Consider the following 24,133-nt stretch of genomic DNA (forward strand, 5'->3'; position numbering starts at 1 on the left):
AGAATGAGATCTATCATGTAATCGAGTTAGTTTTGATGGGGATTGATCCCTAGTATCCACTATGTTCTGAGATTGATGTTGCTACTACTTTGCCATGTTTAATGCTTGTCACTAGGGCCCGAGTGCCATGATTTCAGATCTGAAATTATTATGTTGTCACCAATATATGTGTGTTTTAGATCCGATCTTGCAAGTTGTAGTTACCTACTATGTGTTATGATCCGGCAACCCCGGAGTGACAATAACCGGAACAACTCCCGGTCATGACCATAGTTTGAGGAGTTCATGTGTTCACCAAGTGCTAATGCGTTGGTCCGGTTCTTTATTAAAAGGAGAACCTTAATATCCCGTTGTTTCCTTTTGGACCCCGCTGCCACGGGAGGGATGGACAATAGATGGCATGCAAGTTCTTTTCCGTAAGCACGTATGAAGACACGCGGAATGCATGCCTACATCACATTGACGAACGGGAGCTAGCCACATATCTCTCCGTGATATAGTTGTTGCATGATGAATATCATCCAAACAAATCACCGACCCATTGCCTACGAGTTTGTCCTACTGCTGTTGTTACTTGTCTTGCTCTGCTGCTGTTACTACTGTTGTTGTTGTTGCTGTTACTTGTCTTGCTCTGATGCTGTTACTACTGTTGCTGTTGTTGTTACTTGTCTTGCTCTGCTGCTACTGTTGCTACTACTGTCGCTTGCTACTGTTGCTACTTGCTACTGTTGTCACTACTGTTGTTCCATGCCACTGCTGTTACTCGTTACACTGTTGCTACCTGCTACACTTTTGGTTCGTTGATCGTTGACGGGAACTGACAATTTCCGTCAACGAGGCAACTTTGCGCCATTGATACAATCGTTAGGAATAGTGTGCCGTCAACAGATCGTTTCTGACACCGTTGTTATCATACTACTTTGTTGTTACTACTTTGCTTGCAGATACTAATCTTTCAGGTGCGGTTGAATTTGACAAATTCAGCTCACCTCCTGTCTGGTAAACCAACAAATTGGGTTGAATACTCTACCCTCGAAAATTGCTGCGAACCCACGCGCTAGTGGGCCATCAACAACATTCTTCTAGTTTCGTTACCGGGGAGTGCTAGCAGCATTCTTCTGGTGCCGTTGCAGGGGATGGTTTGTTGTCATCAGCATTCGTCTAGCCATCACCAGAGATTGCAATCAATTAGTAAGTGGTTATTTGACATGTGTTGCCTAATTATGCTTGTTGCTTCATGTTGCCCGTTTACCTGTGGTAATTTAGTGATTGGAGATGCCCTTTCCATCAGCATAGGTGAAGACATCCAACTCCCCAGGCCACACATGAAGTCGATAGATGACTGTGGAAATTGATAGACCTGTGACGTGACAGGTGTAGATATCTTAAGGGGGACACAATTACTCGAGGACTTACGATTGTCCATAGAACTTATTGCCTCCGTCCGGTCCTCGTGATCATAATATCTTTAAGTTAGCCACTGAAGGTATGGGACAAGAAGTGGGGCGATTGACTTATCTTAACAAGGCGTATCTTGAGAGATAATGTTATCTGAGGGACCGTCGACCAAACATAGACCACCATATCCTATAATGCATGTAGTGACTTAGTCACCACGTGGCATAGTCGTAAAACCGAAATCCATTGGTACCGAATGGGGCCGTACCTAGATGTCAACAATCTCATCTAAAACATCACATACTTCTCATAGGTTTGTTTACTTTGTTAGTTTAGTATTTATTTTCAGTTCTCTCTAGTACATAGTTTAATTCTCCTTGTTACTGTTCCCTAGCAACCTGCTTAAGTGAACTATTTTAAAACTCCGGTTTGGGTGTGAGCGTAGTTGTGTTAAGTGACAACGCAACTGCGGGGATTGTCGTGCCATCCTATTCGCTTCATGCAGGATAGACAAACCTTACTTATCACAAATGCCTGCATTGCTTCAAAACATGATCACCGAACTCAACGTATGAGCTCATCACGATATCCTCTTCGAGTCATATATAGAATTCTTCTCTTTAATCATTTTCTCGAGATCTTGATTTATCGTGGCTCGGTTCATTAGCCTAAGCATGACAACCACTGAGATCCTCTAATGGACCCCATCTAAATCACATCTTGTTCATCACATGGAATTCATCATGATCATATTTGATTCAATCATTGAACTCAATCTTGATGTATATCTGGATGTTGACCAAGACACGAGGACTCGTTAATTATGAAAACCTCGCACAAGGACTACATGTACTTTCACAAGTGCAATGAAATGGAAGGAGGAAAAGAAATTGGAGAAGTTTGACACGTTCATGGAGATGCAAAAATAAGAAGATTAAGCTCAAGGAGAGGAACATTGCTATCAAAAAAACTTCCAAGAAGCATAAGACATACGTCGGGGCGGACGACTTGGATCCCGATGCGACAAAGTTTGTCCATGACCTCCATTCTTCCGTGTACAGATGCTTTACACAAGAAGAGGATCAAAGGAGGCACAAAGACGAGGTATTACCGAAAAAAGGGTTCTCCCCGCTTTATATTATAAAGCAACCATCACTGAATACATCCGAGAGACCAAACGATGCACGCAAGACACACACAAGGCATGATATAAAGCTGCCGGGCACTGACACACCACCGCACCGACAACAATAGAGAGGTGAATCAGACAACAACGAAGCCAGGCCTCCAAAAAGGTGCCTCCAAGAAGGGTACGACCAAGGATAGACGCCACCGCCCGATCCGCGAAGCTCGGGTTTTCACCCGAAGCAAGGCGACGTGAGGGGGACTATCGCGACAAAGCCTTGACGAGTGTCAACGATCGCCGCCACCATCGACCAGTCAAAGGACTCGGCAAGTGGTGTACCCCGACCCTCTCACCCACCATCGCACCCTAACTCCGTCAACCACCCACAACCACGCCACCCGCAAGGCCATGGTTGCTCGCCCGCAACTGAGACGCATGCTCCGCCCACAAACGCAGCGCCTCCCATCGCTAGAGCCGCCGCCCTATAACCAAACATACCCGAGACCTACACAAAGGCCCCGGCTTTGGATCAATCGATGACCCTCGATCGATAGAACCACCCGTAGACGCTCCGCTAGTAAAGCTTCGCCAACCCGCCCGCGGCTGAGGAGCGGGGGGGAGGGGGGGAGGGTAGCGGACGAATCCGGACCGGCACACCCGTGCCGACGACAGGTGACGCGACTGCGTCGAGGCCACCCATCCCTCCAACCGAGCTCCCCATCGAGCATGAGGAAAGGGGGAGGAGGAGCACCCTCGTGTCGCCCCACCGTGGTAGCTGGCACAACTCTCCGCAAGGCCATCCGCAAGTGTGCGTCCACCGACAAGAGAGGCCAAATCGACCCATCACCACAACTGAGGTAGCTCACCATGGAGGGCCTCCTGCGCCGAGCGCCGCCCCCACACCATCAAGTCACGACGAGAGAAGCCACCCGCAGCCCAGGCCGCCCGCAACCCCCAACGTTAGAGGCGAATCCAGACGCACGAAGCCGCCGCCGCCTGGCTTGCACCACCACCATGCCGCCCGTCACATCACTACCACGCACCCGTCGCCGGCTCACGCCAATGTGTTGACGCGTCCAGCAACTAGCGCTGCATCCCAACCCGCACCGCACCCCCCAAGCAAGGAGACGAATGGCTCGCCGCCGAGTGGGAGAAGAGGATAGTCAAAATAAGATCTCAAAAAACAAGGTATTTGGCACGGACATCGGTGTTCTATCAATGAACGTAAAAACTTGTTGAGCATATAATCATTTTTCTACTTATGCATGATTCTATGTTCGCCTTCCTCTGTTGGTGTATATAGGCTGTTCGCTTTTGCCATCAAATGGGAGTCACATAGATGGAGCCAATAAAATCACACTGCTTGCATGTATGTATGTGCAATGAACTCAACTCAGGTGAAGTGAACAGAAGGGTGCTCAAATTACACCCACTAAATGAATGAACAACACCACTTCTGAGGGGTCAAGTTGAAACAGCAAAAAAGGAACCTAACACCCCCTTTCCCTTCCCTTACATCCATCCCCCGAAACAAAACCATAGACAGTACAACATCACCATCGTTCCACCGCAACCACAACCACCACCACCACCAAAGCATCCTATACACACACTTCTACAAAACACTGGCCTCTCTACCTCACATGGAACTCTTTCCTCCTGACCAAAACAAAACCAAGAGCAGGAGGTGGAGCCAGCACATAATGCACAGTATAAGATTCTATTGTCAGCACAACCGACGCCTCCATCGTCTCATCCACTTCTCCCCCATTCCAATGTGTTCCTTCCTGTTGTGTTTGGCCTATCCTCCGATGCCGAATGGCCTGGGCGTCAAGACGGGTCATCATGTAGCACGTTTCTGCGAGCCAGGCCAACCCTGTGCTCTTTGCTGTCAACACCACGGGCAGATGCTTGTCAGATTACCAGATATTACTTTAAATCAATGTTTTTGATATGTGCAGGTGAATCCTGATTTCTCTATCGCTATGAGCCCTTAAAGCTGTCATCTTTCAGTGACCAAGAAAACAAATGACCATTGGCATCCCCGCTCAGAAGCTGCTTCAGGTCGGGCGGTATACAAAGGGCAGTCACCGGGTGCTTGTGTGATTTGAGAACCTTCTGCAGAATTAGCCTGTATTCCAGCGTCTGGACATTCAGACCCGGCCCTCCATAGGTGGTTGTCGGGGATTTGTTTTTGTTGTTTGCTGCCTCATCAGACGTGCAGTGCACCATCTTCCATACCTTCACAGCACCACTTTGATGACCTGTCACATACCAGTTTGTATCCTGCCAGTCTGAGTGTGTGGTGCTTGCCACAGATAAGATGAGATCAGAAGGAAGCTGAGAGGTGTTCACCACAGCAAGACAGTCTCCGTTAACACTCCAAACAGCAAAAAGAACACCAGCACCAGTCAGAATCTCACCAGTGAGGTTGTTCACATGTAATGCAGACACTGACGCTGGGAACCTAGGCAGCTGCTTCACAAAGACCAGCCCTGTCAGGTCCCACAAGATGACAGAACAATCGTCAGAACCTGAGACTATTAACGAATAAGGCTGGCTGACATAGATGCATGTTATTTTGGCAGTGTGAGCACACAGGGCTTTCTCCATCCTCAGGAGACGACGAATGCCATCCTTCACAAATCTCCATACTGCAACTACTCCGTCATCGCCACCTGTGGTGAGAATGTTGCCATCATGGCTCACTCCAGTGCACTGAATTTGACTACCACCATGAAGGTTCTCATGTGTTGATTGAAGTCTATCCTGATCGTATGTCAATATTCTCAAGCTGCGGTCAGGAAATCCCCATGAGATGTACTCACTGTAAGTAACTGGCTTGAGCAAGCTGTTTGATGCAGCAATTAGGATCTTGTCATTGTAGGTCACGATCTGGGACACTGCAGATGCTGTCTTGCGGATCTCTTGGTGTGTAAGATAGTTGCTGTACCGTAGAGGATGAGGAGGAACTTTCCGGTCAGTTCGTCGCTGTGGATGAGCTTTTTGGAATAACTGTTTGGGGGTCTGGCCAAAGTGATTGATCTGTGCCAGTATTGAAGCCTTCATGGTAGGATCTGATACTGCATCTATGTCAACATTGCCTTCATATGTGTAGTGATAGAAGACATTGACGGCATCTTCAGCTGCCTGCCATACACAAAAGAAAATAGCCATTACAATGCAACCAATGAATAAAAGTGGAAGTAACCAAGTGAAATATGGAAGCCGATTAACATGAATACTCCTTTTGTTTCACTTTATACGTCACTCCCTCTGTTTGATATTAGTACAATATACTGTCGACAAATATATACAAAAAGGTTTTCTGCCGACACAGGACAAAGCACAATAGAAATCGATGATCAAAACTACATCTCAGGGACCATGAAAACACAAACCTATATGCAAATAATTCCATGGTACTGTAAAACCAATACACTTGATTTAACCACAAACATGTATGTGTGGTCATAATGATGGAAATGGCAGCCCCACTAGGACTAGGGGAGAAGATAAAAATTACAGGAGCCTGAGATGCTATGTACCTTTCCTCTCTGCTTATACCCAAAAATAAGATCAATCCAATGATGCAGATTCTCAGATACATAGTCTGATTCCAGAGCTTCCCGGTGTTTCCTAATAAATTCTCTGGTGCTACCTTTCGCCCAAGGTGGCAAAACAACATCACCGACCTGAGAGAGCATTATTTCACAAGTTTAGAATGCCTGACTCAAAAAAGCTGAGCCTTGGTTAGAGTATCAGCGTTACACCCAGCTGAAAAGAGTGGTGCACTTGTGTGAAAGTAATACCTTCTCTCCTGATTGTTTCTCCCCCAAGTCCAGATTAAACCGGTTCTCTAAAAACTCGGGCAGATAATAGAACTCAGGAATGAGCTCTTTCACATCTGATGTGTTGCTCTTACCAGCAGCGCTTGTCCATGTATCTTTCACACTATTGAACAACCTGTCTGCATGGTCGAATTGTCCACCCTGCAGTTTCTGGTTTTCCATGCTGAATGGAGGCAGCCTTAGAAGATAGAAAAGAACAATCCCAGCACTTGAATAATGAGAACCATAATGGAACTTTGGTACATCAGGGTCATCCCAGCTATCATATCTGAAAGTAACGGAAGAGGGTAGTGAATTGATGTTAGATGTTGGGAAGCACTGAAGACAGTAGGGATTTTTCAACTGAAAAAGAAAAGAACAAGAGGTATTTCTAGTACTGTTAAATGAACAAACCTCTTGCGGAATTCCTCTTCTCCTCCCTCTGTTTGACATCCCATTGGTTTATCAAGCTTACGGAAGCTCCGTGGGTTACTCAGATCTAAGTTATCGCTTTCGTAATCTGCAAGAACCCATGGAAATACTGGGTACTGTGTAAGGTCGCTATAACCACGACCAGCAAGTGTATTTAGATGCATGAGATACTGGAAGTTGGTAATTTCTCCACTTTGCCATCTTTTGGAAAAAGATTTTGCCATAACTTTGAAAAGGCGGCTCCCCTCACCGCTATCCTGCTTTGAGGAAGCTGATATTGTTGTGTCCAACCTGTGGAAAGCCATGTTTATTGTCAAGTTCCTTTACTCGAGCATCCTAATGATAAGTAAAGGTGACAAGTGAAAACATTAAAATGTCAAATCCTACAAGTTCAGATGGTTCATTAAAAAAAATCCTTCCACTGCCTCCTGAGCTATTAATTACAAGAGACCATTCAGGAAGAAACATTGATAGCAAACAGCTCTGGTGAAACACAGGGACCGGGCGAGATCTACCTAATAAGAACTCAGATTTCATAAATTTACATATATTTGCAGTTGACTGGCTGGTTTTGACCGACTGGGTCCACTTCTCAGAAAATGCTAATTTCAGACAATGCTAAAACATAAACCTACCATGCTAGAACCAGTTATGACACTGTGGGGATCTAACCTACAGGCCTAAATACTGAACATTTTAGACAAAAATAAAGTGGGCAAGGAAGTTAGCAACTAAGACAACTAAACATGAATAAACATGTCTTTCATGCCATTGTAGCTGGAATGGTTCCTACAGGGTCTTAATTCAATGTTTGGAAATCATTTCATTTGTCGTCGCTAGTAAGAAATGAGAAATGATAAAATCTTAACACTAAGCAAGTGTGCATAGAATTAACTGAGTGTATATAACTGCAAAGGATTAAGAATACAAACATGCTATTCCGTGGGAGGTTCATGGCAATCAGGGTTCTGAAAACTTCCTCCCTCTCTTTTTTGTGGAAAACTAGAAGTTCGTTACACCCATCCATGCTGAAAATCTCGATTGCAACGGGTCGAAGCTGATAGTCACGTTTCAGGAGCTCATGGACACTATCAAGCTTCCACATATGCCATGGATGAGGCAGGTTGCTGCTATTGCAAAGATTTTCCTTACCCCAAGCACCTCCATTGTATGCCCATGCTCTACCACCAAGCGAGTCCTTTGCAGTTGCACCCCATGGTGCAGGTGATTTTTGCTGGGAATCAATGCTTCCCATTATATCCTTTTTCACACCTAAAGCCTGATCAATGACAGAAAGCTCGTCTTGATCGCTCTTTTCACAAACGCAGTTGGAATCGTCGATGTAGAAGTTCTCAATAATGTATAAGCAAAGCTCCCCGATAAGAAATATACCATCATGCTTGTCAAGACCAGCAACACGTTCACAGTTGTACTTATGCCTGATCTTTTCAGAAGGTTCCAGATAAGGTCTGATAAGATACTCTCCATTGTCAAGCAACTCCTTATCTGATTTATCCTCTGAGGTTCTCGTATCAGTACCTTTAACTGAAGGTGGCTGTCTTGGTGAATTCAAATCAGATTTACCTTGGACACTCTCTGACATGTGATAGGAAAAGGAACTTGATTTTGCTCCGAAATCGTTTGCAGAGTGAAGACTCTGTTCGTTAATGCTGCTTTTATCATCAGTCCAGCCAATTGGAGGTGACGTTGTGGTGCTTTCTCCTTTGAATATGTCATCATCCTCTTTGAAAGATGCAAAATCAGCACCGTCAAGTTCCCTCTGTTCAGTGTCATAGGTCAAAAGATTCAAGCCCGATATTGTATCTGACCCAGATGTCATCATGTCTCCATCCTCTTTCTTGGCTCTAGTAACATCATCAAACCCAAGGCTACTAGTTAGAACATTCTGAATAGTATCTATCTTAAATTTGGAGTTCTCAAGTTTCTTCCGCATTCTATATGGTCCTTCAACAGCACATAACTGCCATGCAGGTTCCGTGGATACTTGATGAATGGGGAAAATACCTCTTTCGTGTACAAGCTGTTGAATTTGGCTCTGCCACTCACTTTCTCCATGCAATATCCATCCATATTTGTCTTGACGAATTGCTCTCAGCTCTGTGGACATCACATCACGAACCAAATCAAGATTATACCTCCGCTCATTTATCTGCTCCCAGTGTCTGCCATCTAGTTTTACAATTTCACGTGATTTCCGTCCCATCTCTTTCTTGCGCCTGACTTCCATGCCTTTTATTCTCACCCCAGGAAATTTTGCTGAGCCAGTAATGTACTGAACCCACATTATCAAAGCACACTGGTCTAACACTTTACTAATTGTTTGCTGAGAATTCTCGAGCCACTCAAAAAACAACGATGTACTGCCAGTCAGCAATTTGTCAAGCCCTCCATGCAGAATGTCTGTTTGTTGCCCTTGGTTAGGCTTACAAACAAGCAGGTCTTCAAGAGATGGACGTCGATGCACCACCAGGTACTTAAGTAAATCCACCGCAAAGTTTTGAGCAGTTGATCTCTTGTCACGAAGAAGTGCCATCAGATTGATGCAGAAACAACACATTAGATCATTATCAACATTGCTGGGGCATAGAATCAATCTCTTGTTGGCAATCAAAAGCTGAAGAATGGTACAAATATCGACAGAATACTCTTCTTGGGGAGGTTTTGAAGCTAAATTTCTCCCTGTTTCCGTTAGGAAAGCCAGATTTGCCAGCAGGTCATCCTCCCCGAGATTATTAAGGAATGTTGGCAGGAAACAGTACATTATCAGACGGTTTGTGTTCTTCAATATGGCATGGATGTAGGGGTCAAGTTGCCTGGTTCCTCGAGCAATGGATAAAATACCTTTACCTGAAGGTACTGCATCTTCAATGCGGCCATCTTGATTGGCAAGTTGCAACATGGACAACAAGAACTCTAGCGTTCGCAGTACACCGACTGGGGTTGGAAAGCAGCCAATGTATACACGGTCAACAATCAGCCAGCAAAGTGGTTCCAAGTTGACAGACCAGCGACTCTTGTCGAGTTTCTTCCCATCTTCTTCATCATCGAGCAAGAGTTTTCTTTCAAGGAAGTTCATCAGTCTGCTTAGACACAAGCCTTGAAAAACCAAAGCAGAATCAACATCCACAAACAAAGGCACAGACTCGAGAACGCTCTCAATGAAGAGTGTTGCTTTGAGCTGTTCTGAGATAATATCAGCAAGGATTTGAGCAATGAAATCAAGAACAGCAGTAGCTCCTGCAGAGCAAGGGCCACCCCCATAACCCACATCATCTATGTCAAGCAAAAGCTTGGGACTGATCGGGGAAAATGTATTCATTGCAGGTGATCCCTGAATGTTTGTCTTCAGATCAGGAGATGAATCGAGATCCATCGCAGATGTAGTTGAAGACATGGATGGAGAGGCTGTTAGGTGTCTACCATCAGTATAAGATCCTGTGCTACCAGCCCAAGAAGTGAATGGAGCCATGGGAGACGCAGTAGGGGTGCTTGCTGGTTTATGAGTCGATCTCTCAGACAAAACAGGGGATCCAATGTTAATCACAGAGACTGTGCTGGGTGAATCAACTAGTTGGTGAGAATCGGCAATGCCATTTGATCTCACAGCTGACAACTGTCCTTTTTCATGAACATTCTGAAACACTTGGCTTGCTTCTCCATTTAAAAACTTGGTGCTGAGCTCCTCACTGGGAGAGATATCTGCTTTTACTTCACCATTATCAGAAGAGTTCTGCATGTCAGTACTTCCTGAGCTTGTACTTTTATGCTCCTGAGGAAAACTTGCAGCACTCAAAGTTTTGGCAGATTGTTCCTGATCCTGTGGCAAACATGGAAAGGTATCTTTTGAACTTCCATTGTCATCATCATTCATGTTCTTCTCATCTATTGCAGCAGTTGTTAGATCTTTTGCCATCTTCAACGCACAATCAGACCTGCAGAACAAAAGGAAGGGTCAGTTTGAACATATAGAACACCAAGTAACTTGATATATGCACATCATACAAACCTTGCACAGGAGAAATATAGATCAATACAGCTTTCTAGGAATTCATGTCGCCTGCAAACAGCGGAGAATGGTGGGCACGTTTTTGCCAAATCAACCATGAACCGCAATATAGAAGTAGCAACAGCAGGTGCTGCGGCTTCACCACCCATTAACCTTGCCGCATATGTCTTATGCATCAGAGCTTCTCCTTGAAGATCTCCTCCCATGTCTGATGTTGCCTCCACAAGATCCGCAACCAAGGTGCCATTAAGGTGTGAAAGATTGTTATTCTGATGTGCAAGCATAGACTTCATAATAAATGAATCAAATGTAGCTTTTGCCATTGCGATAACAGTATCCAATAGGTCCACAAACTTCAGTTCTCCATAGTTTCCATCACTAGGCATGAGAGCGTGGAAATCAAGCATGCGGACCTCCGGAACTCGAGGATAAACAGGCTTCCCAAAAATCAAACAGAAGATTATATAATATATTTCAGGAGAATCATAAAAGCTTGGAAGCACATGATTCAACCCTTGGAAACCACCACTTGTACGGAATCTCAGAGCGAATGTAGCAGATGATGTAAGGCAAACTCCTAATAGAGTGGTGATCCATCTCATACTTGTTGGATGCACAGCTTCATCAAGGAAATATGTGACCAGTCTAGATGAAACAACTTTATGCCATTGCTCCAGCAACTCTTCAGCGTTTATAGTTACTTGTAGATCAATGAGCATTTCTAGTAACATGTTCCTCACAATAATATGCTTTCCCATAGCCTCCCGGACAATCTGACGGTTCGGGGTAAGTTCTGGAGGATCAAATGTCATGATTATGAATCTTACAACAAGCTCCAACTCGGAAGCTAGAAAACCATCCTCCAAGATGACACCAAGCAGCACAACTAGCTTCTCCAGCACAGGAATTTCAACATCCCCACGCTGTAATGTAACAAGAAGATGCTGCACAAGATTAATTCGACGCAATATTGTGAGGTTGTGGTTCCTAAACCAATGCATCGATACCATCCTCTCAAGAAACCCAAGAAGAGTTATTTGTACTGATATAGGAGCAGCAACCCATATAGTCCAGTCCAAGAGAACATGTTCAACCATATCAGCATTTGACAAAACTATGAACTCAGAAGTCTCACCAGGCAAGTCAGCATTTTCAAGCTCAGACAGATGGCTGAATGAATCTTTTTGAGCTGAAAAATCATCTAGGTCTCCATGTGATCCACCAGAAGACAGATCATCGCCAAACTTAGGTAGGCTAAGATCATCAAGACTGGCATCTGGGGAGATACCAGATGCATAGCTTGATGTTCGGTTTATATTTGATTTCTGTGGCTCAGGAAACGAAGCCTCACAGGCAGCGATGCGGAAGAAGATATCAAGAGATTGCATATCGAATAATGACATTCTCCTGTGCAGAAAAAGTGCAAGAAGATGATAGCCCCTCAAGGCCTGCATGTCTTTCACATTTTGATGGCCCTGCTGAAGAGACAATGCAAGCAATTCCAGTGCCATATGCAGCATATCCTTAGTTTCAGCAGCTTCAACAAGAGCAAGCACAACAGGCATTCCTCCAACAGTTTGAACAGTGTCACCAATTGTGCATTGATTACACACGTAAACATCACCACTTAGACGTCCGTATCGTGGTATACCTGCCAATATGAAAAGCTAATTCAATCTTGACATACTCCAGCCAATCGAGGAAGAAAAAACATAAATCAAATAACTGGAAGAAGTTCACGCACCTCCTATAGGGGATGCAGCAGCAGAAGTTGGATCAACAAGGTTAAGCAAGGAAAGAGTCCCAGATGCTCGAAAAGCATCTGATGATGTTCCATCAAATGCAAATATTAGCTTCCTCCCAGACAATTGCATTGAGAGATTTCTTAATCTTTCCATATCCCATACAATTCCACTGCTCTCAAGTCTAGAGCTCACTTGTTTCGCTGAACTATCTATCCGCTGGCTGCTTGAAGGTGCAGTTACTTCCACTTCAAGTGAATCGAGAATCGCCATTACCTCCCCACCACATGCCCGGTTAGGTACAAATCTCAGAAGATCAGTGTCCTGGAACAATCCCCGGTAACCTTGTCCAAGAATATACATGAAACAGATGCTCCCTGGTGTCAAGACTTCCTCAAAAAGGTAACAACAGCGGAGCTGCCATGATAGATCAGAAACTTTGCCACGGGTAGCAGGTGTACCAAGTGTTACTTGCAACGATTTACCAAATGGGGATGGCGAGTATCCAAGCTTGCCAGTGTGCCTCAGCTTTCCGTCAAGGTAAATGCTTGCCACACTTGCTTGAAAAAGGCCAGCTAATGCATTTGGTTTGCTATGAACAACTGCAAGATGATGCCATTTTCCCTCCACCATTTCAATGCCAGGAAAGGACAATGAACTTGAATTGCTTGTTGCTATAGTAAAAACACCATTGTCATGAAGATAAAGTTCTGCATACAAAGTGTTGGCATCATCCACTGTACCCACAGAAAAGATCCGCAGAACTTGCGCATTCTTTTTACCATAAGCCCCTTTTGATGGTTTTTCTGTTTCCTTGGAAGGGCTTCTAAATAAGTTTCTAAACTGGAACCAACAAACAAAAGAGTACCCAGAAACAGGTGGCCATGTCCTTTCCCCTAATGAAACCTGAATGGATGCATGGCCAGCTTTACTCATGTCCATCTCAATGAAAGGGGCTAGAGAAATATCTCCTTGTCTGACATCTTCCATTTGACTTAGCTTCTCCATCATATTAACAAAAAGATGACCTGAACGCTTCACTTTCAGCTGAAGTATATACCTCACGAGAAGTCTTAGTTCGGAAGAAGACAACCTGACCAAAAAAATACATGTAAGACAAAATCAAAGGACAAGAGCTGGTGTGATGAGATCAGCGATGGGATCTCATGAAATATAACTGACCTATAGGCACCTAGCACTTCAACAATCCTCAAAGCATGATTAAGAATAGGAGAGGAACCCTCCAAAAATGGGTTGATTGTCTCGAGTAGAAGACCAACACATCCTGTATAACAAAAAGGGCAACAGAAACATAAGGGGCTCTTTTCAACCAGAGTTGCAAGAAAAGAAAGGGTAACAAGAACTTTTGTCCATACCAACAGAAGTTAAATTCTCTTGGTTGAAGGGACCAGCATTTGCTAGTTTCTCAATGAATTTCAGCAACTCAAGTTGAACTTTAGGCGTAAACATTAGCAAGGAGCGGATCAATACAACAACTGCACTAGCATTATAAACACGTTCCACATCAAGCTTTGAAAGTCCAAACGAGGTTGGAGACAAGAAACACAGTTCGTCCTCTGAGGTTTCAGATGAGATGCTCTCTACCTGCAGGTTGCTGGTAGGAGGAAGAACAATCTCAAGTGCAAGCTCAAGCAGAAGTAAGATAACTTGCTTTTCGCAATCCACACAAAGCAACCCAGAATCAGAGAGAAGATCATAGAAAGTGTGTGACGACAGAACTGTATGCAGCCTTATCCTATTAACAGCATTGTTGCATACCGCAGCTGTCATAGCTCGCATTAGAAAACCAAAGATCTTCATGTGAGTAAACAATGATGGTTCAGTCTCCTCATTTTCACCTTCATTCTGGAAACTATGAAGTGTTGTAAGTAGAAGAGAAAATCCAGTGGCTTCTCCAAAAATTCTTTGCGCTGAACTGTTTGCTCCAAGAATGCGCCACAAAGCTCCGAATGTGTCACACTTTGCATCATTGTCAAGCTTGTGCTGAGAACCCAGTGAGGTTGATACCATCCCACTCTTCAAGATCTCAATCAGCAATCCTATTTCTTCAGGATGAGCCTGAAAAGAACAAGGTTTACATAAGTTAAAGAAATCACAGTTCACCTGCCATGCTGATGAAGTTCAATTATTAGCATAACTGGAACCGACGAGTCATGGCAAGCATAGGCACTTAAACTGGCATAGGTGTTCCACTTAGGCCCAAAAAACTTAGGACCCTAAAGTAGTATGATGATTCCACATGAAAAATGAGTTATTTTCATGGGAGAATAAGGCAAGAGCACAAACCTGAAGAGAATCTTCAATTATCAAGCATGACAGTAGTCGTAGCACACCAGATCTGTGGCTTTCTGATATCAAGAAAGGAAGAATGGTGTTGACTCCATTGGAAGATCGGAAAGACTGTTGGTTAGTCTCAGCTCTCTTCAACAGATAAAAAAGGCAATCCCAGGCAACAGTAAGTGTCCCTTCGTCATCAAACATGGGAAATTTCGTGGAACCAGAAGCCATCAACTTCGGTGAAAGAATGGAGTCTTTGTTGTCCACAGGTTTTTGAATATCATCTGTGTCAGACTTAATCTCCGGAGAATAAAAGATCTTGCTCTGCTGCTCATCTCCAGAGAAAAGCTTGTTTTGTTTCAAGTCATCTAGCAATGCCCCAAGAACACCCACTTCCCTGAGAACTTTTTTGTACTGCTGATCAAAGGACAGGAGCTTTACGAAGAAAGAAAGCACAGTATGCTTAAGACTGGTAGAAATTGGTTGTTGCAGTAAGCAACAGAGTGATAACAACTCCTGCTCTGGAATGCAGTTTACAACAGTGACTGCATACTCTAAAATTTTTAAGATGACCTCTTGAAGTGCTGCAGGGAAACCGCCCATGTTTAGGATAAAAAGAGGAACAGTTCGCAGTTGCTGACACAGCTTGTAGTTTTCGAGATGGCTCGAGAAAATCTTGAACATTCTATTGAGAACTTCAGCTTGTACTTCTAAGTTGTCTGCCTTCAGAAAAATGTCCTGTAACATCTGAATGGCTTCAAGATCTTTTACCTTGGGACTACTCATTTCCAAAATGTCATCCGCAAACTTGTCAGCAGATGGGGTTCGGCTTCTGCTGTGACCTGTTCCCTTCCCATGAGAAGATTGCATGCTTTTACCAACAAAATCTTCAGAGGGACCAGTTTGCGACAAATTTACAAGAACATCAAGCAACCTGGACAGCTGAGGTGAAAGATCACATGAGAATGTATCTTCTTCTAATCTGCGGGAAGCATCCAATCCACTCTCTTCAGATACTATCTTGGGCAAGGATTGGTGAGACTGATTTTTGTGTAAGCTGCATAGTGTGAGTGTGAACTGGACAAGGAACTGGTAACCATGAGCATTGTGTATGTCTTCCCTGAGCCTAATGGATCCAGCCTCTGGAAGTTAGACAGAACATCATAATATTAGCGCTCAAGACTGAACATTTAATACATAAGCAACGAGAATTTCGAATCAAACCATCTCTTCTTGGAAGAAACGCATAGGAATAGCAAAAGGTCTATTGATTTACCAGGCCTATAAGAGAGCTCAACACACTCCAGTAACAAATCCACAATGCCGATGGTATAAGCAGCATCACCACTTTGAGGTTTGAAATCTTTCACGGCCATAAGGAGTACTTTAATCTAAAAGGCATAATTAACAATGGGTCAGTAAAACTAATTAGCAATATTTGTAAAAGAATAAATGTTCTAGTCACACACACTCACACACATGCCCAAAAAGGTAATTGTCTGAATGAAATATTATAGATGCATTGAAGTTGTGCTCTTCAGAGTATTATCATTTGCCATGCAATATCAGTACAAACAGCAGGTTACAGCTAGAGAGACATAGTTTAAATCAAGACTAGGTGACTGAGGTCACATTATTACATGATGTTTGCTGTCAAGGAGCCATTTTACCTACCAAATAAAACAAACACCAACAACAGAACAAACAAAACTGAAATACTTTTCCATCCACAGTAAAGAGAGAAAAATATAAGTACCAACTGATGCTTCCTTATGTACTTTGCAGAAGTCCCATTGTCATTTGCGAGAAGAAGACCGAGGACCTGTTCGGTTATTAACTTAATATAGTTAACTTGTGATCTGACAGGAATATCCATAGATAAACGCTACATCATATCAACTTACCTGCATTGCATGACGATGAAGCTGAATTGTGTGAAGAGGAACAAGACCCTCCTTAAACTGAGAAAACACAGATACAGAACCATTTGCAACCATGTGGAAAAGAAGTTGCAGAGCGTCATCTTCAATCAAACTTGGTGCAGCAGATGAATGGCTCGCTAGAGCCTTCATTATATGCACTACACTTGCCTCGATCTTCGTAGAACAAAAACAAGAAATGAAGTCAAAACCAAAATTGCCCATGATAAAATAAAAATAATAATAGGATAAACATATCACGTATTTGAACATAAAGCAGAAGACTTGCAGTAATAAGATGGACATATGGAAGAGGACAATATCTAAAGTGCAACCAAAAAAATGTTAACAAGCTACAATTTTGCCTCAACGTATGCCGACAACTACGAAATCTTGCAAAGTAAGTCCTCTTTCTATGAGAAACAGAAGAGTAGTGTTACCTCAAGCCGCCGAGATTGCAAAGGACCCCAATCTTTATTCTTCCCACTTGCTGATCCTTCTCCGCCAACAGGTGAGGATTTTTTGCAGGATTCATCAGAACTCAATAGGGAATTGAGTATATATATAAGGCAGCACAAAATACCAGAGTCCAACAGAGGCTGCTTATCAATAGTCTGTAACCAAGAAATTAAACATGAAATGTGTGTTACTCTAAGTTGGTGAATGTTGTTTCGTTTTGGATTTCAAATACCAGACATCAGCCATGCAAGACCCTATTCTTGCTAAGTTTTCTTTTTATCAGAAAGCACATGCATCTTTCTTATGCATACTATGTACTTCATGCTTCAATTTCAATGGACTACAGAAGTTGAAAATGGAAGCATAGAAAACTAAAATTGATGTATGCTACACTAATCTACCTGCTTGCACACTGCAACAGCAATATAACACCAAACATTAGCAACATTAGACCTATGATCCCTTCAAAACACCCACTGGCAAATATTAGAAGAAAATTCCATTGGCAAAATAATGAAGCAGCGCTATACAGTACAACAATGACCAGCACTGTTTTGATAAGGTTTGCAATAACAATGAAGTGCTCTTTTTACTGGATGTTTAGAATTACTTTAAACCTCCAGATAGCTTGGACAGTGCACTAACAGAGCGAGCAAAGTAACAATAGATACTGATGTAAACAGCATTGCAAACGGAAATACACACACTATCAGCTGCTACATAATAGCATTATGAAATTAAAAAGATTTGATATGATGACATATGAGATTATAATCTTGTGGCTTATAAACCAACCAATAAGCATTTGTTGCCATGAAACTTGGACCAGCTAGCATTATTGGCTATTAAAACCTTACACAGACTGCCGTACCAGTGACTGTCAAAACTAAACGTCAGATGAACACATGATGGCAGAAAAATAAAATATAAATGGAAACTGGTATTTCAAGATGTTAAAAGGGTAACTTGACAAACCTCTGTCACAAGAACTTCAACTGCATATAACAAATTTGAACCCGGACATATGCCAAGCTGGATCATAGAAACGAGTTATCAGACAGTGTATGGTCAGCTGAAATTTGGAAATTTGCACCATACAAATAAACATAACAAGGCCAAACCTCTGTGATCTCAGAAAAGAAGCCAATAACAGCATCAACATGCAAGGATCTTCCTTTGCTGTGGATTCTTAGTTTCTCCACATCTGTGACAAAAGCCCTTCCAATAACAAAAGCAAAAACATGTGCTTCTACTAACCTGTACCAATTATGAGACAAGCTATCAACAAAAAGGTATGCAGGAAGATTTTTCGCATAGAGAATAACAATAAAGCAATGCGATAACAATATCTGAAAGAGTGGGAGTATAGGGAGTCTTACTTGGTAACTAATTGAGCTACACTAGACTGCTGCTTCACTAGCCTACAGAAGACATCTACTGCCAAATTTAAGGCCCTTTCTTTCTCCTGCGCAGGAAAAAATCGTTAGACTAAGAACCAAATAGCAAAATGTTATTGGCTTACAGTGACAAAAAGGTAACATCAAGATACCTTTTCAGAGCTGGAAGAGCGGAATTCTTCCCAGAACCTCCTGAAGTCTGACACCAGTTCATTTTTTCCCCTGCAAGTACAAGAGGGAGAATATTAAGAATGACAGTATAAAGGATAAACCATGTAACCTCTGCAGAAGAATTTCATCATTCACTTCAGATGGCAGGATCAAATGCCTCAGCCCTCAACAATATTTGAAAAGAAGGACTGCAATGGTTCTTTCATTGTTTTAAGGTAGAATTCATGCATCAGAATCATACAATGTGTGAGTGTGGGCTGTGTGGCAGTATGCATGCACACACCTGTTGCCTGCAAAGGTTAAAGGTAAATCTAACGGGTAAAGGAGGGAACTATCGTATCAGGTCTACGGTTTGCAAGTCCTAATATTATCCCTTTTTCATTTAGTAAATGACCAGACTATTCATCCCTTGACAATAGATTATCTAGTGGTGATTCAGATAAAGAATGAGACTGGCATTAGTACTGAAAGTGCAAAAGTAATTCTTTCTTCTTGGTAGCTTAAGGGTGTTTAACAGATAATAGAGCAATGGCAAAGGGAACAACTACAGAGAAAATCCATTTCTAGACAAGAAATCACGCATATAGAAAAGAAAATACGACTTATATCCGATTAATCATATAACCGGTTCTTCACATAGGACATATATGCAATGGTTTCAAACCAGAAACATTACATAACTCGTTGTGATTACGGTAGCAGCTTTCATTAGCAATTAGCAATTGTCAAGCCAATATTAACTGACCATGATCTAGAAAGGGTCACAGAGAATGCTAACCTCCTATTGGAATATCAATTTAATGGTAATAACATATGTGCTCAGTTTGCATGCTTGCAGAATGTGTTAGCACCTAGCTCATATATAAAGTGTGCCTATTTGCAGTACAAAATAGGAGTTGTCGAAAAATCCAAAATACTAATTGAATAGTTCATGCTTGTTTCCAGTGGAAACACGAGCATAACCCTAACAAGACAACCCTAGCAATGAACATTCGAATCTAACAGGCAACTCCACGCAGGCAATCTAACATGGTTTCTACCAAAGAAGTTGAATGGCGTGTTAAGAGTGATACACACCATCTTAATCCCACAGCATCGGAAATGTGAACATTCCAGTTCACCAAAGCTGGCATCGATCATAACAAGTAAAAGTTACAGTTTCTGTCCTAAAAGGGATGTATAAAAGCACGGCCCTGTGATTCTAAGAAACGCATGCCAAACGCATAAGAAAACGAGAAGCAGGAGGGCAAGCTGCAGGCGCGTTCGAATCCATGAATTGACCGTGCAGCTAACGCCTCGTCCAACAACACCCAGCATCATTTCACCCGACGGCACACGTAATTAGGTGAATCGAAGAGAGGGAGAAAACTGCAGCTACATCGTAAGCTTGAGCTAGAAACGTAATCAGGTGAATCAATCCGTCAGTGAAAAAAAAAAACGTCGATCTAACGCCGAATCCCGCATCTGCCAAACAGAATCACCAGAGAGGAAACGCATGGGGGGGAGGGGGGAAACAGGCCGTCCACGATCGAGAGCTTGGCGGAATCCAAATCCGATGCCCATTGCTCGGCCCGCAAAAACGCGCGGCAGGATCGCGCCCGGGCAGGAGGAAACGCGTAGGGGGGGGCGACGCACCTGGCGGCGGCGGAGGAGGGCGAGTTCCCGGACGCGGCGCTGGCGCCGCCGTCGTCGCTGGCGGAGGCGGAGGCGGAGCTGAGGCGCGGGGTGGCGGGGTCGGCCTGGTCGCTGTGGTGCGGGGACGCCGGGGGCGGCGGCGGCGGAGGCGGCTGCTGCGGGGCAGCGAAGACGACCTTACTGAGCAATGTCGACCATTTCATGGTGCCGGCCCCTCATCCGCCGCGCAGATCCCGGCCGGATCCCGCCGATTCGCCGGAGTTCCGACGCGATCCCCCTCCTCGCGCTCCCCTCGTTCCCCCCCTCCAGCAGAAATGATTTCCCCGGCGTGCGCGCGTGCGTGGCCGCCTGCTCCCTCCGCCTCCTCTCCCTCGTCGCCTCCGACTCCTATTTTTGTTGTGCTGTTTCTCTCTTGCTTGTGTGCCCTCTCTCTCTCTCTCTCTCTCTCTCTCTGCCTCCTCGCTTATTTCCTTCCCTTTTTCCTCTTTTCTTTCCTTCCTTATTTTCTCTCTTCACGCGCTTCCCCCTCTCTCTCTCTCTCTTCTTCCTCCTCCTCTCTGTTTCCTTTCGTTGGGTGTGTTTTTTGTATTGCGGACTGTGTCTTCTCTGTTTGGTTTGGTCGTCGCCTGCTCGCTTCCTCCCTCCCCTCCCTTCCGTGACGATAAATATCGGTTTACCAGTTCAAAAGAAATAAACGCAGGAAAAAAATCTGCGGGTAACATCGTTAACGACTGCTACTAACCCCTCTCTGACTTTGTGTCCGATTAACTTTAATCTTTGCGACTTGTGTCTGACGTACTGCTGTGTTTGGTGAGTGTGAATTTTGCACAATGAGACTGCTAGTGCCTAGTGGTGCACTAAAAAAGGGGTAAATTGCCAAGCAGCGGGGTGAACACACAAAGAATTTTCCAGGATTATGATTTTTTTCTGGGATCATGCCCATAGATTTTGATGTTTGATGTTTGGTGCGCACACGCACAAAAAAAATTACAGTATACACATAGAAGATGAAGGGAAAATACCTTTCGAAGATAGAAGACATCGAAGGCGCGGATCCGAGGCATTCCTGGCCTCCTCATTGGCAAGGTTTGGGGCCATGGGTCCTTCAATCTTTCATAGATTGGTTCCGCACTTCCCTGCAAACATCCAGAGAGCTGATAAAAATGTGTCATAGCAGGTTCGCGCATCCTATAACACTGGTAGAAGACACGAACTTGGTATTTTGCATTCTTAACAAATCTCTCGATGGTAGGTACATCAAAGGATTCGAAACCAACGACGATGAAGGGGGCACAAACCAACCTCTTGCAGATCCATTATCTCTTTTAACTTATGGCAGGCCTTCAAAGGAAAACGAATAATACTATGCCCTTTTTGCACGGGTCCTTATGAACCCGCCCCCTGCCCTCCTCCTCCCATCGACGCGTCATCGCCGCCGCCGCCACCACCACCACCATACACATCAGCGGACCGTCGACAAAATCTCGTTGGTTGCAAGAGCTAGAAGGACGTGTGGGTCGCCTTCTATACACCGACTCTAGATCTCTGGATCTAGGTCCCTAGATCTACGGGGGAGTGTGGCCTAACCTTTCGCATGCTCGTGACCTCCTCAAACCTAGATCTGTGTCTGAGGACAGCGGATGGTGGACGACGGTGTATCAAAGCCATGGAATTGTTTCCTTTGGGGGGAGACGGATGGCTATTTGAACTAAAACAAGATAGCGCGGCGGAGAGGTAATGAGACGACGAGGAGAAAAGGCGTAAATTATGTGGTGGTAACTGAAGCTGGTGGAACAACTGGTGGATGGGCTGGTATGAATGAGAGAGTTGGATCTGACATCAATGACACGTGTAAGGGATTCCCCGGACAAGGAAGAAAAATGATGGTTCAGCGAGAGATGAACCAGTATCGACCAAAATACAAATAATGTGTATGTGCATACAATTAACAGGAATCCTTAAGCTAATGGTTGTCCCGAAACCAACATGGAAACACAAAAGAACCAAGCCATGCGGGCGACAGGCTGAAATCTAACTCTTTACTTAGAGCATCTACAGCCGGACCTTGCAAATTCGGCACCTTAAACGCCCGCGGACGCGTCCGAACGTGTCCACGGACACTGACCGATCACGCCTCAAATTTCCTTATATACATCTAACTTGTTCATATTTCATCCATCGTATTCATACAAAAGCATACAAAATATATCCTACGTGCTAACTAGTGTATTACGCTTCTTCCTCGTCAGAGATGGCCTGATCCATTTGCATCGGAGCCTGATCCGCCTGCGCTGGAGCCTAAGCCGCCGCATGCGCCGTTGCGCTTCCTCCAGCTGTTGTCGATCAAGACGCCTGGCCTCCGCAGCCGACTTCGAGCAGATGGAGTTGAGGGTGACCAGCTGCTCCGGCCACAGGATCGACGAACATCGGCGCCTCCTCATTCGACTCCTGTGACGGTGCCTCCTCCTTCGGTTCCACGGCCTCTCCTTCGGCGCCCGTGGCTCCTCCTCGGGCTCCTCCCCCATATCCCCCCTCCTCGAAATCCTCCACCGGTTCCAGAGATAGTCGCGCTTTCCTCCGGATTCAGACTTGCTGAAGTAGGAAAAGATGGTGATGGATCGTGTAGTGCCGATGGCGTGGTGGCATGGTTGACGGTCTCGGAGAGGGAAGTGTGAGAGGAGGCGGATGTGCTCAAGTGGAGACAGAGAGAGGGAGGAGGCAGATGTGCTAGGGCGCCGACCCCGACCTCGGGCGAGGAGCCGGAGCAGCGTCACGCGACGTTCACACCGCGCCAACGGGCGAGGCGCACGTCGGACCGTCGGGTTTCTCGACGGGTCCGCGTGGGGCCACGTCGTCAGTCCAACGTGGTGGGCATGCCCGGGGGCGTCCGGGCTCCCCCATACCTGCTCCATATTTGGGCTAGAAACGGGGGTGCCAGTCAGCCTGGGCGTTTGAGGTCGGGTTGAGAGGCCCGTCCGGGTTGTATTTTCATGACCGGACAATGATCACGCGACCTGCCCGGGCGTTTGAGACGGGTATGAGGGGTCCGGCTGTAGATGCTCTTAGTAACCACCTTGGTTGAGGTCATGGTAAAAAAACACTTTAGTTGAGGTCCTTTTGTTGTCACTCATTTTTAAAAATTATAGTAAAATAACAAGACATGAAACGGTGAGATGACGGTACCATCCGTGAAAACCTAATCCAACAGCCTCAATATTTTGTTTCACTTTTTAAAATTATGGCTTTGTACTACATAAAGGGGAGACACGTTAACCGGATGCAGGTTGAAGCATACAAAAATGGTTGGACATTAATTTGCAACATTTACAAAAGATACCATTATTACACAGTATCTTTCTACATCGTATAAATAAATTGCCTTAATAAATGGACACAAGCATATCAATCTATCAAATATGGTTCATTAGAAAAAATATGGAAAGGAGTTAAGCATCAGGCTATGGCGTCAAAACAGATAGATACACACACCATGTATAACGGCAACTCATGCATTAAACGGGTAAAACCTCGTATGATGACACCACGCACCACGTACGTCAACACCTTGTATAAATAATTTTATAACATAGAAAAGATGTGTATCTTCTTCATTCATGATGGATTAGGACGGATTTGAGCTTGATAAAGCCCGACCCCATAAATACCGAGGTTTACTCGTGGTTATACGAATAGCACATT

The 24,133-nt window shown here is 44.4% G+C and overlaps 1 protein-coding gene across 2 annotated transcripts; it reads right to left on the reverse strand.

Moving 5' to 3' along the window:
• Nucleotides 1-3,864: 3,864 nt before the first annotated feature.
• On the reverse strand, nucleotides 3,865-21,491 carry LOC123452184 (protein SPIRRIG). 2 transcript variants are annotated; one of them, XM_045128788.1, is made up of 19 exons: nucleotides 21,457-21,491; nucleotides 18,781-18,850; nucleotides 18,611-18,696; nucleotides 18,353-18,488; nucleotides 18,207-18,263; nucleotides 17,213-17,386; nucleotides 16,758-16,949; nucleotides 16,610-16,675; nucleotides 16,130-16,244; nucleotides 14,863-15,995; nucleotides 13,932-14,634; nucleotides 13,738-13,840; nucleotides 12,558-13,648; nucleotides 10,814-12,464; nucleotides 7,719-10,739; nucleotides 6,769-7,077; nucleotides 6,337-6,643; nucleotides 6,073-6,219; nucleotides 3,865-5,674 (listed from the first exon to the last, which is right to left on the reverse strand). In XM_045128788.1, the coding sequence occupies exons 1-19, from the start codon at nucleotides 21,474-21,476 to the stop codon at nucleotides 4,508-4,510; spliced, it is 10,548 nt and encodes a 3,515-aa protein (XP_044984723.1). In that variant the 5' UTR covers nucleotides 21,477-21,491; the 3' UTR covers nucleotides 3,865-4,507. The 2 variants fall into 2 exon arrangements, with proteins under 2 accessions (XP_044984723.1, XP_044984722.1); XM_045128787.1 differs by lacking the exon at nucleotides 21,457-21,491 and adding an exon at nucleotides 20,435-20,903.
• Between the last annotated feature and the right edge of the window lie 2,642 nt (nucleotides 21,492-24,133).

This window comes from Hordeum vulgare, chromosome 5H, assembly GCF_904849725.1.
Source record: "Hordeum vulgare subsp. vulgare chromosome 5H, MorexV3_pseudomolecules_assembly, whole genome shotgun sequence".
Taxonomy (NCBI): Eukaryota; Viridiplantae; Streptophyta; class Magnoliopsida; order Poales; family Poaceae; genus Hordeum; species Hordeum vulgare.

Coding starts and splice junctions, on each gene's coding strand:
- LOC123452184 (XM_045128787.1), bottom strand. CDS start 20,637: ATGAAATGGTCGACATTGCTCAGTAAGGTCGTCTTCGCTGCCCCGCAG. Junction 18,697..18,780: donor GCTCTTCCAGCTCTGAAAAG/GTATCTTGATGT, acceptor TTTCCTGCGCAG/GAGAAAGAAAGGGCCTTAAA. Junction 16,245..16,609: donor ACATAAGGAAGCATCAGTTG/GTACTTATATTT, acceptor TATGCCTTTTAG/ATTAAAGTACTCCTTATGGC.